Source organism: Morone saxatilis, unplaced genomic scaffold, assembly GCF_004916995.1.
Source record: "Morone saxatilis isolate NCDOM2014 unplaced genomic scaffold, NCSU_SB_2.0 Contig12, whole genome shotgun sequence".
Classification (NCBI taxonomy): Eukaryota; Metazoa; Chordata; class Actinopteri; family Moronidae; genus Morone; species Morone saxatilis.
Window position 1 is genome coordinate 7565968 of NW_023339674.1, and position 14922 is coordinate 7580889.

At 39.5% G+C, this 14922-nt stretch overlaps 2 protein-coding genes across 2 annotated transcripts in view; both read right to left on the reverse strand.

Annotated features, from left to right (window-relative positions):
• Positions 1–3332: 3332 nt before the first annotated feature.
• LOC118322285 lies at positions 3333–12697 on the reverse strand. The gene is made up of 10 exons (XM_035653930.1): positions 12607–12697; positions 9280–11052; positions 8561–8666; positions 8037–8184; positions 7834–7881; positions 7581–7658; positions 6930–7067; positions 5750–5833; positions 5114–5164; positions 3333–4852 (listed from the first exon to the last, which is right to left on the reverse strand). Exons 2-10 carry the CDS (start codon positions 10748–10750, stop codon positions 4742–4744), a joined length of 2235 nt encoding a protein of 744 aa, XP_035509823.1. The 5' UTR covers positions 10751–11052; positions 12607–12697; the 3' UTR covers positions 3333–4741.
• Positions 12698–13223: 526 nt separating this feature from the next.
• anos1b (anosmin 1b) overlaps positions 13224–14922 on the reverse strand; it is a 41712-nt gene continuing 40013 nt past the window's right edge. The window contains exons 14-15 of the mRNA XM_035652825.1: positions 14396–14539; positions 13224–14247 (exon numbers count right to left, since the gene is read on the reverse strand). Coding sequence (XP_035508718.1) covers positions 14396–14539 — 144 coding nt within the window. The 3' untranslated portion in view covers positions 13224–14247. The remainder of the gene's footprint in view (positions 14248–14395; positions 14540–14922) is intronic.

Sequence of the window (14922 nt, forward strand, 5' to 3'; positions counted from 1 at the left end):
TGTTAGTTTGGAAATTATTGAATTTTGTGCAAATTTCCATGATCATTCGAGCATGTTGCGGCCTCCAAATATGCAATCACCCCTGGAGTTAATAATAATTCCTAGGATTACAAGAGGGACCTCACAGTGTTTGACACTGGCTCGGTCCCTAATTATAAACCACTGAAACCTCTTTTAAAACAGTCAAAGCTCTTAAACACAAGTAAAAGCATTCAGAAATTAGTTAAACCTGTTACGAACATTAAAACCTCTCATAAAGCAGTAAAAACCAATTATAAAACAGTAAAGCCTCCTAAAAACAAGTAAAAGCATTTATATACCAGTCAAGCCTGTTATAAACATTGAAACCTCTTATTAACCAGTAGAAGCACTCATAAATCTAATGTTTTAAAATTGTTCATTTTACTTGTGGACAACTAATATCACTTATATACTAGTGAAACTTGTTATAAACATTAAAACATCTCAGAAACCAGTTAAACTCTTATCAACCAGTAAAAGCACAACTGAACATGTGAATCCTGTTATGAACATTAAAACCCCTCATTAAGCACTAAAAATATTTATAAACTAGTAAAACCTCTTATCAACCACCAAAAGCACCTATAAACCAGTGTAACCTAATATAAACATTTAAACCTCTTATAAACCAGTAAAATTACTTATTAACCAGTCAAGCCTGTTATAAAAATTAAACGTTGTAGAAACCAGTAAAGCCTCTTATAAACCAGCAAAAGCACTTACAAACCAGTGTAACCTGATATAAATATTTCAACCTCCTAAAAGCCAGTAAGGTCATTAATAAATCCATCAAGCCTGTTATAAACATTAAAACACATTATAGCCCAGTAGAGGGGCTCATAAATCAGTGAATCTTTTTACGAATGTTAAAACATCTTATAAACCAGAAAAAAAGCAATTATAAACCAGTAGAAGTACCTTTAGAGCACATTAAAACATCTAATGAACCAGCATGACTACTTATAAACCTGTGAAACCTGTTATGAACATTAAAACCTCTAACATAGCAGTAAAAGCCATTATAAACCAGTGAAACCTCTTTTCAAATAGTTTAAGCTCCTAAAAACAAGTAAACGTATTTAGAAACAAGTCAAATCTGTTATAAACATTAAAACCACTTATAAACCAGAAAAATGCCTATGAAGCACATTAAAAACGAACCAGTAAACACATTTATAAACCAGTCAAGCCTGTTATAAACATTGAAACCTATTATAAACCAGTAAAGGGACTCATGAATCTGTGAATCTTGTTCTAAATGTTACAACCTCCTCTAAACTTATCAACCAGGAAAAGTACCTATAAAGCAGTGAAACCTGTTATGAACATGAAAACCTCTTATAAACCAGTAAAAGAACCAATAAACCAGTTAAACTTCTTTCAAACCAGTTGAAGCTTGTATAAACTAGTCCACACCTTTATTAAACAGTGAGACCTCATATGAACATTAAAACCTCTTATAAACCAATAAAAGCTTTTATAAGTTCAATGTACACATCTCAATTGCTGTGGAGAAGTATGAAAAAGCAAATTAAAAATACCTAAAACTGTATAATCCAATAAAATAGCTCTGTAATGAACACTGAATGATTGTTTAAAAATGAAATGGTTTGTTGTTGTTTAAAGAGTTTGAAGATACTTTTTGACATTTTTAAGAAATATTTGTTTCCTCCATGTTTTAAACAAAACATTTAAACATCTTTCAATAGGGGCCTCCGTAGACCAGCAACCACAATGCACAATGCACAATAAGAGCTCAGTGATCCGGATGGGGGCTGGATTTGGGCTCACTTCTCCTGTGGGGTAGTGTGGAAGTTGTCCACCAGATGAACCTCAAATATCTTAAAAATCATTATCAAAGAGTATTTTAAACCCCGATCAGCAACAACAAATATATTTTACAGAGTAAGAATTCAATACAGAGCTGTTTAATTGGATTACCTTCAGTGCTTTCTGTTTTGGAAAACAGTGAAACCTGTTACAAACCTGTGTAACCCCTCACACACCAGTCAAACACTTACTTCTCAATACTTACCTCTGAAATGGAGAGGATTCAAGGTATAAAGATGGTAAAAATGAAAGCACCCTCCATTCTCATCATCATTTGGTACTCACACCTCCTGTGGGATAGTGTGGAAGTGGTCCTGAAGACAGCCAGAGCCCCTCATCTGCACCAGGTCCCTTCCTCCAAATGACTTCTGCTACAGAGAAACCTTCTTGAACAAGATGAGCTCCAAAGCAGCGTTCTAACTTCTAATGTGTCACCGATGGAACCCCAGAAAGGATTCTGATTCCATTGGTCAGAGATGACATCACCAATCCAGCCAGGTCATCATCTAATTTCCATAGCAACAGTCAAAAACAATATTTAAAAACAAAATACAACTACATTTGATTTAATACAACATAAAATTAGTCTAATATTGTCTGATAAGTGAGTTAACGCCTACCTCTGCCTTGTAAATACTTTGTTACTGTACATAAGCACTTTACTTGAGTATTTATTTTCATGACAACCTAATTAGCATGTACTTAAAGGTCAACTAATTTAGAGGCCTGTGTAATTCTAATTATGACATATGTAGCAGCAGGGTCGTGAGACTCCCTATATAATTAGTAGGCCGTACTTTACCCTGGAGGTCTTGGGTCAAGCACCCATGTCAGTTGGAAGCTCAATCCACCTCCAGGGCCACCGACATGTTTCTGACCTTCTGCTCTGAAAAACAAGACGACCATAGCTGAGAATAAGATGAGAATTGCTGATATAGGGGCCCCCCCTTCTGGTAATTATCTAGTAACACAGAAGGCCTCAGCTACAATACATCGATCATATTTCAGAGATTCTTCTTATCACCTACATTTGAGGTTTTTGATAACACTGATACAGAGACAAGATTGATTAGACTTGAAGTCATTCTCAGAGGACAGATTTAAGGACCCTGCTGTCATCCACTCAATGAAAACTGGGATATAAAGAGAGAATTTATTGTATATTCCCCTTGAATTTTATTGATATCAGAATTGAGTCCTGAATTCCTCACCTTACATTTGGCAGGGAGATAAATTTTTTATCGGTACTGGATCTCAAGGACATCTGCAAGAGGAGAAACATCTGAAACCAGGTCTAAATGTGGCTATCTGTGCATTGAACTTGGTTAAAAAGGAAAAATAACCCTGTCTCAATTATCACTACACTACACTGTATGTTGTTGCCTCCATGTTTCCTCATCAATAAAGCATTTGTCCGATTTTGTTAAATCACATCAACTCATTCGGGAATAATTAAGAGAAGAGCTGCAACAACATTCCCAGCAGTATTGGCCATTTAATAACAATAAAAACAGTCCAGAAACAATCGTGGTTTTTAGCCAAAGCAAGCATGTACAGTAGTAGGCCAGTAAAAGTACAATGCAATCTGTAAATACATATAAGTGAATATAACAACAAAAATCCAGGTTGGACAGAAGATTTAATCAAAATAGCTGAGGTCCACTTGTTTCTCTATTAAGAGGCCACTCTGTAACATGACTTTCTGCACCTGCGTTAATGCATCCATGTGAAACAGTAGACCTTGACAATATAAAGTCAACATGGAGAAACTGCTTGGCTAAAAATCAAACCCGGTGGTCCTCACATCAGCAGCTAGCTGTACAGCTTAAATGAAATTGACTAACCAGCGAGGGAAACGTTTTTTTGCTCAAATTAATGGATTTAAACGTGAAGTGATATCAAACAATGGCTTTCAGCTGAAATGGCTGGAAAATGCTTGTGCAAAACCTACCATACGTTTGTGATCACAGCAAAACGAAACAAACAACAAAAAAAAGCAGGAAATAATGTGATGTAAAAACTGGAATTTTAGTATCAAATTGTTTGGAGTAACCTAATCATTTTAAACAAAAAACTACCGTGAAAAATGATATCCCTGTTTCAAGCTACAGCCAGAATGTGCCATCAGCCTGTACGGTGCTAAGTTTCCACCCTGCGAGGCAGCCAGGAAGAATACGTGATTCAGTACATTCAGTTGATAATCTAGACTCTTCAATGGATAGGCCTCTAACCGTGCAAATATCTGTAGTCCAAGAGAACTTAACCAACTCCAACCTTCAAGTTTTAAGTGAACAGTTGGTCCACTGAATCTCACATCCTAACGTTTATTAACATGTTAGAAAAACACGCATATAACTGTAAGCATGATACTGCTGTAAAGTCCAACATAAAATAAACAGTCAATAAAATGTCATTCAGGTTAAAATGGCCATGTAGGAGGTAAGGCCACTCCATTTGGGATGGAAGGTCCGTCCCATTGGTCCAGGCTGGTCCGAAGCCTGCGTCCTCAGTCCAAGTCAGAGCTCCCCTTGTGTCATTAAAGGCGGCTGTTCTGCCATTTGGTTGAAATATACTGGGGATGGTGAATGTAGAACTCAAAAACAACCTCATGGGTACGGGGTCCAGCATTTGTGTCGGTCAGTAGGGGGGCCACGTCAGTAGTTCTTTGCAAGTAAAAAATCTGCTTAGCTACAGACTGTTTTTGAGCTCCAAAAAGTCACTTCTTCAGTCAGTGGAACAGGCAGACTGGCAGTTGGGGCTCCCTGGAATACGTTGGGTTAGCTTATGTAACAGACTGTCAGTGAAACAGGCTGTCTGACAGACTTGGACAGACTGTCTCATGTAAGCCGGCAAGCAGTCAGTGAGTGAGGGGCGACCATTATTCAGTCGTTCAATCGTTGAGGTGACAATCACACAGCTCCTTGTAGATTCTCTTGCGGATGCGAGGCATGTCTTCCTGACTGAAGAGCAGAGGCTGCTTCACGGAGAGACATCGGCAGTACTGACAGATCGAGACAGAAAGACAAGCAGTGAGGGAAAATGATCCACAACCGCAGCGAGGTTTCCAAATTAAATGTATGCAATGACAGAAGCAAAGACGCTGGAGACAGAGATTGACTTTATTTCTTTTTCTGCCAGGAAAGAGACAGATTAAGAAAACAAAGTTGGCAAACAGGGACAGGAGATGAGGAAAAGAAATAAAAGAAATGGGTGATGAACGAAGGACAGGAGCTGTAAAAGTGGAGAAAGAATAAGGTCTCACCTCGAGGACAAAAACTCCACAGTCGCTGTCGTTTTTCTGTTGAGGAATACCCTGAGGAGGCAACAAGTCACAGTCAAGCAGGGGGCCCGTCACTGTTACAGCCTCTGGACTGATCACTTTATGCCTCTATATGTTTGTAATTACTGTACATACATGCAACTCCTGAGTCCAGCAACAGAGATAAGGACTACAAAAAAATGTGTTTAACTCATTTGCATTAATAAACAACATTTTCAGTGCCCTGCAGATCTGTTAGAATTATTTTTGCACCTTTTTAGCAATTTTTTTCATTTCACTGTAATTTACAGATAAAACAAACACAAACCTCCTAGTCTCTGGAACCCTCTCCATTACCCCATAGGTGTTAAACTGATTCACGTAATTTTCATTCTCATCAAACCATTACCTGACCCCTAGTGTCCTGTATGAAAGCATCTGCATTTGTCACGTTTCTCCACTCATTCATTCAGATTTTTCCTCTTCTGTACACTGTGTTGCTTCTGTTTACCATAATCAACCTGGCAATAACAAGGAGGCTTCGACTTTTTGCAGGTGATGAACATCCATTGTGCAAGGCAATATAAAGGTTTTCAGAAGAAAAGGTGAACACAGCGTAAGCATTACAGTCAGGGTTACCTTGATGATGGTAATCTTCCAGCCTTTCTGGAAAGCTGTCTGCTTCTTCTCTCTGGCTTCAGACAGAAGGTACTTCATAATGTTCTGATAGGGAAGCACACATACAGAGTAGAATGTCAGCTTAGGAATAGTTTTAAGATAAGATAAGATGTTCCNNTATATAAACAGTATAATATATATATATAATGTTAAATATAAGATAAGATAAGATATTCCTTTATTTGTCCCACAAATGGGGAAATTCCAATCTTACAGCAGCAAAGTGGATAGAGAAAAAAAAAAAGGTAAGAGTGGACATACTCTCATCGAGAAAGTGGAGGGAAAGGAGGAATGAAACAGACACTCCTCCAGTCTATTTAATCAGATGATGAGAATACGAGCAAAAAAACAATTAAATGTATATCTTGTATATCTTGAACTGCACACCTACATATGTACACTGACTCAAGAACTTAAATATGAAAGCATTTGGTTTACAATGGTAACATAACAGGAGCTTAAAGCAGCTGTGCACCATTTTCTACAAATCTGTTTGGGTCAACTGCTGTAACAAACTGACTGAAGGTTTCTACTTGTTAGGGGATCCGGTTGTAGGGGCTAGTAGCAAATGAACCCATGGTGGTGGAGACGGGAGCTACATCAGAATGGGCACCAGAATCAGATGTAATATTAGCTGGATTGCTGTCTTTTGTCTTTGCACTTGCTTGATTGGCTGCGTTAGCAAAGTTGTCAATATCATCAAGTAATCATTACAAATGCATGTGTACAGTTGTCTGTATTTACATTTATCTTTAGTGATATTGCACTCAGAAACTGGAGGGGTTTGCAAAAAAGCAAGTCTCACATAATGTTGCTTTTAATAAAACACGCCAAATTACAATTAAATTTGTCTTTCAAGTATTTATCTACTAATTAACTATCAAAGCACATCCTGGTTCATTACAGCCTTATGAAGAAAAACCACAGCAGAGAAACAGAGATAGAGAAACCACTGGCACTATCTGCTTTAATTGACATCAAACTGAGAAAACAAGTATTCATCTCATGGAGATGAATATCAGGAGAGCTGGATTACTGACGATCTCGTCTCATAAGTGCTTGTTTGCTAGAGATTCAAAATCCATCAGAAATCTGAAATGATAAGCTACAACAAGACATCAACATGCGCAGAGGCACTCACATCTGTGGTGTGTCTGAAGACGATGCCTTGGCTGTCGTAGTAACTGATGGTTTTGGTTGCCATGGTGACTGTGACAAGAGACCAATGGATCTCTAAATGGATGGGAATTAGCAACAACCACTTGGAGAACAGGTCAACCTGAAATAACGCCAAAAAATAACATATACACAAATTAGATATTTGATATATTTAGATAAAACATGCTGCAGGTCTCTAATACTAAGTTATGTACAATAACCTATATCCAACTGGGGTGTACAAAATAAATAAGTTATATATGAGACAATGACCTTCCAAAAGCCACCATAACAGCACAAACAGGTATATCAGCATTTCTGTTTGACACTAAATAACTTTCTGACCTTTCCTACTTGCACAGCTGGTTGGAAATGGTGGTTTCAAGAATTACTGAATATATTTAAGATGACACACTTTTACTTTAAGTAGTGAGAAAACTGAATTGCCAACAGTGGCAACAGACCACCAAAACATGACAGCGAAATCTAGTTTCCTGTCGAGACCGCTCTCTGAGAGGCAAATTAATAGCCAGAGATAAAAGTGTAATTTTGACATTAAGGTTCAGCTATAAGCAAAACTGTCAAAACAAGTGAAAAACGGCAAAACTTTAAACTGTTCCAACTTCCTCCTTACTTTTTTAGTCCATCTCTTCACACCGTCATAACCCTTAGCAACCAGCTGCTTGTGGAAAAAGCTGTTGAAAAAATGAACCTGAGGGAGAAATAATAAATAATGACACTCATTACACAGTCAGATTTGTATTTATTTATCTATTAGATAATGTAAATACTATCTCAAAAGTCTTGAAACAATGTAATACAAGTTTTAGACTCCCATAGTGAGCACCTTATATACGATGTTATATCATTTTGGACAACATGAATACCTTGTGTTGTGTTGCCTCCATGATGAGTTCTCCATACATGTTTATAATCTGAACAGACAGAAGGAACAGAGAAAGAGAGAGGCTTTAATATATTTTCATTTCTCCTAGATTCAACTTTGTTAGAAGGCTGGACAGAGGACGTAGACGTGTAATGGTGGCAAGAATGCTTTTCTGTAGCTGTATAACCCTCCATCCTTCGTCACCTGGTCATTAAGCCAGTTCTGTTCCTCCAGCGTACCAAGGTCCTCCAGGCCCAGGGTGTGTTTGTTATACGTCACCATGAAGCCCGCAATAGGAGCAGAGGCCAGCCCCGCCCTATACCGAGTCATCTCCCGTTTGATGTCCACTCCCCTAAAACACAGAGCAGAAATTCAGTAGAAAGTTCTATACAAATCTGTGGAGGTGTTTATCCTGTCCTCAAGGACATTTAATATGACAGGCTCAGATAAGGAAAGAGATGCCACAACCGCAATCTCCGCAAGGTCAGAGATTAAAAATAACATTCCCAAAAAAGGAAGGATACAAGTGTCTCACAGAGCTGAAGTTGCTAGAGTGTGTGAAAGAATATACAAACAGGCCTGATTTGGTACATAATAAAACAAACTGTCCAGTAATAATCCATGTTTCTATTTTCTTTTGATGGATTTTACCTATACCTCCTAAATCACTTCATTGGTTAGTGAAAGACAGATTGCAGATTGTGTTGTGCATGTGTTTGCATACTAACTTGTTGCTGAGGTCAGAGTTGCCTTTCTGCTTCAGGTATTCCAGGACATCAGTCTCGCTGAGAGGAATGAAACCGCCATACTTCATGTAGAAGCTCTCCAGAAACTCTGAAGGAGAAGTCAATGTCACAAAATCTCAGATGGTCAAAACAAAATTCACAATACTGATTCTGAATCACATTCCTTATCAATTCTATTACTATTCAAGCAGTGTTACACTTTTGTGGATTTATTTCAAGTATTATACAGACTGCTGATATCTTCACATCCTTCACAAAAAGCTACAATCCTGTTCATTCAAATTGTAAATATTAGTGATGCCAACAAGATGCTGTCCAAGAACAGAAACAAAACAAAACTTTATTCTAAGAGGACAGAACTGTGTGTGTGCATGAATGGGCACATGACCAATTTGTTCATACCCAATGTGAAGATCTTGGTTAATAAGGGTTGATCTTCAACCAGACATATGTCCTTTTTATTTTGGAAATAAGAACATATCTCATAAAAAGATCTTGCGTACACACAAGGTTAGATGAGGCCACATGTTTTATGAATGTTATATGACAGAAAAAGAGCAAGACATCAGCACTTACTGCTGTCAGTTTGTGTGTAAAAAGATAAATGATTTACCACGCTTCACTTGAACAAACCGGGATGACGCCGACTATATTCATGAAAGGGAATAAACTCGTATAGTGTGCTCAAAAACATATCTTACCGTGGATCATATCAGTAAGCTGCTCAAGGCTTTCTTCATCCTGCGTCTTTCCGTCTATCTCTCGTCCATCTTTGCCTGACAATTCCATCTCCTTCTTCTCCCAGGTTCCAGACTGACAGTACAGTGTGTGGTCTCTTAATGCCCAGTGGTGCTGCATGCTGGACACTGTAATAGGTCCCTGGGATGGAGGAGCAACCACAGCTGGATGAGAAGTTTCCACCTCCATGTGGAGTGTGGAGCAGTGGTCCTCACTTGTTGGTGTGGCGACGCTTCCATTGGACAGAGTTACAGGTTCAGACACCAAATCTGTTCTATCAAGTCGAGTCTGGTCCACCTGCATCTCAGAGTCCAGGTCCTGGGGTGACCCTGATCTTGAAGCAGGACCTGACTGCCGTGAGATAGACGGTAGTCCATTTTCCAGTCCGCTCATGATCATGTTGTCCGCCATTGCGTCCTCTTCCGGTTCGGTGTCAGACAGGTTTACAGTGTCTCCATTTCCAGATGCGGACTGAAGTGAGCTGGGGTCGGTCTGCTCCTCATGGTCCACCTCTGCGTCCTTGTTTGGCCCCTGCCTCTGCAAAACCACAGATCGAGGTAGGGCATACGTTTTAGAAGTGAAAACACCACCTAACCCTCCTCTCCTTATTCCACCTTGTACTTCCAATTTTGATGCAGACAAAGCTCCAACCATTCCTCTCCCTCTCCCTCTAACTACCAGTGCTCCCCTGCCTGTCATTCCTGACAATCTCATCTCCGCATCCCTGCCGCCATCACCACCACCTCCTTTCCCTCCTGCACCGGCAACCCCTGACCCCTCTGTCAACGTGTCCTCCGTTCTCTGCGCATCCCCTCTCTCTGGAGCGGCACAGTTCCTTGCTGGTCCATCCTGCAAGGAGCCTGTGACAGGAAGGGCAACGGGCGTTTGTGAGCAAACTACAGTTGTTTGCACCTTCTCATATGGGTCGTCTTCGTCCTCTGCTTCCTCTACCATCTCCTTCGTCAAATCAAAACTCCTGATATGTGTCAGCTGGCCACCCACTTTCCTTTTTGGGGTGTCGCAGAGGTCACTACCAGGCACCCTCCCTCTCCCTTTTCCCCTCCCTCTCCCTCTGCCCGAGGTTCTGACATTGTGTCCTTTGCTGTGGGGGCCACAGCAATCACAGGCCTTGGGAGTCCTCTTCCTGCCTGATGTACGGCCATTGAACAGGCCCTGAGCAGGGTCCGGAGACTGCGCTGTTGCAGGAGTTACGACAGGTGGCTCGGCATCGGCAGGAGTCGGCGTCGAGGGCTGGGTCAGGTCTGAGTTGGAGGTAATGTCTGTGGTGAGAAGTATGGCAGAGGTCTGGGTCGGGTCCTGGTCTGTAGTATCTGCGGGAGGGGGCGCTAGCGGAGCAGCTGTAGCAGGAACGGTTAAATGAGGGGATGCTGATGGCGTTGTTTTCATTGGGGATGCAGAGCCGCTGTGAACCATGACGTCCTCCTTTGGCTCTTCAACCCCATCCCCAACACCCCCTGTTTGCACTCCTGTCCTCTCCTCCTCTTTGGTCCTCAGAATTTTAGGTTGTGGTTTGTTCTTTTGTTGGTTTTTATCCCGACACTTCCCTCCAGGTATTCTTCTGCAAAGTACTTTTGCTGTGTGGAAAAAAAAGCTGCTCTCAAGCCTTTCCCACCACAGACGTTAGTGATACGTCAGCTGACTAGAACATGGTGAATATTGATTGTTCCTCAGTGATGGGTAGATGCTGTATGGAATAGTAACACCACCATGTTCACCTAAGTAGAGCAAGTGGGGAAGAAGGAGAGGGAGGCAGAGAATAAGAGCCAATGAAAGAACTGTCAGCACGCCCCTCTAAATTGGCTATATAATTACATTTTAGCAGTTTAAATGTGCAAGGCATGACTCAGGGTTCACAAACACTGTTGTGTCAATAATAGAAAAGCACACCAGACAAAGCAACCCTGTTAGTAGGTTGTTCAAAATGACTGTACAGTTTTCAGATGATTAGGTGTCTTTACTGCAGGTAAGGTTTCAATCATGGTTGAGAAAATAAAACGAAGGCCACGTTCAGATTGCAAATTCAGATTCTTTTTTTTTTTTTTGTTCATATGTGACTCAGATATGTCTTTTTCAGGACCGTGTGAACAGTACAAAACCCCTGTACGGAATATGTCACTTTCATATGGGGTCCAAATCAGAAACAGGTCTGAATTTTGGCAAAATTACCTCTTATCAGAATTCATGTGACGTTCCTGTTCACCGCTCACACTGGAATCTGATGTGGGCCAAAAATAATGTTAACAGCCAAAAATAATAATAATAATTGAGAATTAAGCGCCAAGGTTTGCAGTGTGAACGTCGCCTATGAGCCAACATCTGTTTAGACAGCTGTTGTCACTCTGATGTTTGTCTCCTACTCTGTCCAAGACCACGAGAATGATGTAAATTCTGTGTTAGAGCAGCTGTAGTTCATTTCCCAGGTAAACTCCACAACAGGTGAAGGATTGGCTGCTGCTGTTTAAATTCAAGAAGTAAAAGTGACTTGTACAAAACTGTAAAATATATACATACACATTATTCATTTGAATCTATTTCCCATTCATCTGGGGGGCGATATTCAAAGTCACTACAGTCATCTTTAACGAACAGCTGGGTCACAGTTCACATACAGAAACGTCGTGATTAATTAGTTTTAGCTTGAAACTGAGTCGGTTTTTACACAAAGACATCACGACCGAACATTTGTGCTATTCCTCCTCTGAAAGTAACGTTAATGTCACCTTTTTAAAGAGCTCTTACTTCGTTTAGAAACCACACTCAGTTAGCCGACGTTAGCACCGCAGCAGCGACATGTGACAGTCTCTGAGCTGCAGATATTCAGTGCATGCAGATACTTTCAGTCACCAGCAGCTTCGTTAATCATTAGCACGTCTGACAGTCTTTCCCAAAACCAAATGAGTGATGAAGTTAACTAAAAAGTGCTGTTAGCTGCGGTGGCGTTCATTTCACACTGAGCGACGGGCTACTGGAGCACGCCCCGCACCTCTTTTAAGGCTTTAAAATACCACCAGATAGTTCAACGAAGTCAAACGTCACACTCGTCAAAGTTTTGCATAAGTCTAGTCATTCCCCTGCAGCTCTCTGAGGGAGCTAGCTGCAGCCAAAACAGGCGAAGACACAAAGCAGCGACTACATTTCCTCCATTTTCAGTAGGAAGTTTGAGGCGTTTAAAGGCGAGAAAAAGAAGCTGCCAGTCAGTGTTTTTAAGTGACATGAAGTACGAGCCAAACGCATGACGAAAAGTGGCGAGAAAGATCTTTATACACTACCTTCTCTGTGAAATAACAAACCGAGTTTCGTCTAAACACGATTTGAAGATACAACAATCCCAATTGTCGTCGCTCATTGATTGCGTCACCGACTCGGGTTCAGCTTCGGTTGTTTCCGGAAACTCTCCCGAAGTAAAAAACCTTCACGTTTACGTTCAGTCTGCTATCATCAGTCCACAACATACGAAAGTAGTTGTTTATTTATTTTACAAGGAGCAACAATAAAATCTACAGCAATTTACTTTCCTGTTTCAGTTTTTTTTTTTTTTTGCATTTCAATTTGCTTTTACTGGCAGCACATGTAAATGTATGAGTGTTGTCATAGCAAATAAACCAAAATAGTTCATAAAAAAGAGAAGTAAAACAATTCAAATTTAAAATAGAATTTGAATTGAATGTAAAATATAATACAAACTGGTACACAACACACACACTGTATCTTGATTAATCTTTAATTACAAAAAAACTAAGACAAGAAAACAATAAATAAAACTAACAGCCAAAGGGGAAAAGGAATTTAGTAAAACATTATCAACAGTAAAATGTAAAAAAAAAAAAAAAACAAGGTTAGCATAGCAACGAATACTGGACATGAGATAATTAGCGGTTTGGCTTTATACCAGTAGTTTCCAACCTTTCAAAGTAATGTCATGACTTTTGTAAAATAAAGAAATCTACCACAGGTATAGCTATATTAACTGTGTCAAAATGTCACATACATATCATTGTTTAGTGAAATGGATGTACCATCATGGAAACTAATGCTGCACAAGGCAAAATAAAATGTATCAAACAAGTAACTTCAGACAGACTTGAGTCAAAAAAATGAGCTTTTTTTTAAACATATGAACAAAATATTAAAATATATTTGAGCTTACTTCAAGGTTTCAGCACACCATTTCGGACCCCAAAGATAATGCAGCAGGTTATGCAGTCTGGTGCTATACATTTCTATTTGTACATAAGGTCAGTGCTATATCATTCTCTACTTGCATGATCAAAAACAACAGGTATAATAATAAAGTCTCTTTACAAGTGTCATTTGGCTCCAGTGATGTCAGGTGATTAGAAATGACCTCATTGGTCGCTTTTAAACACCAAACATGTGCAGATGCAGCCGTGCAAGGAGTTTCACATACATGTCTCGCAATGCTGCGGCACTGTAACACTAATGCCAAGAGGATTCATTTGGAAAATGCTGCAGAAAAAATAGAACGATGACCGTTTAAGGATGCTTATTGTATTATTAAGTACATAGACCTTTTAAAACTGGCCCCATGTATAGGTACAGTTATCTTTTTTACAATTTTTACAAAAGAATAATGACCTAGGCCATATTCTTTGGATCAGCTGACAGATTAATGATAGAATAAATGTATGATTCATGTTTTTTTCCATTAAGAAGAACTCACAACCTTCCTGATGTTTGAAAAGTGATTAAAGTGAAAGAGAAACAACCCAGTCAGAGTAGGAAATACAGTTCATATGAGAGAGTGATCTATTTTACATTTCTTTATTTTATAGCTTTTGGTCATGTTTTCTTTCGCTTGAACTGCTATAAAACCATGTTGCAGTGGAGATGTAGATGTTGGTAAAGGATGACCGTGGTGCAGTAGACGGTGACAGCTGTGGGGTTTGTGCCTAAAAGAGATGATTGGTACAAAAGAGGAAAAGTATTATCTTTTCATAGAAACACATTCTCAAAAAAATATGCTATTTTATCATATAAAGACATAAATTAGTTTTTAATAGAGATACGTCAGAAAAAGCAGTAAGAAAACACCATTACCTATCGAAGCGTGGCATTAAATGCTGGAGTATGTATGGTCTTGGAGACTGTGGCGCCGTTGTTGCCCCCTGCTGTTAGCACCTGAAGCTGCAGCTGGTAAACACTGTCAGCCTGAAGACCTTGAACTGACACCGAACGCTGAGACTGTGGAGGGTGAAGCAGGGTCAGTTCACAGTCGCACACACACACTATTCTTCCTACACAAATATTTTAAATTGAGTTAGAGCAGAAATAATGTGTGCCTGCAACAGTGCCTGTAACAGTGCTTGTGTTTATTGTCATTAAGAAATTAATGAAGTGTGGCTCATTTTGAGGTCAATGGCACAGAAGAATAAGATATATTAGGCTTTGGCTACACAGACAATACAAGTTAGGATCAATTAATTGTTGTTTTTTGCCTTCAATGGGATTTCTTGACAATAAAAATACATCATTAATAATTTTTTACTTGTTGAAAAAGTTAGTTTAAATCAAAAAGAAAGAAAAAGGAAGTTGATGATTAGTGGCCCATACACACACACACACAC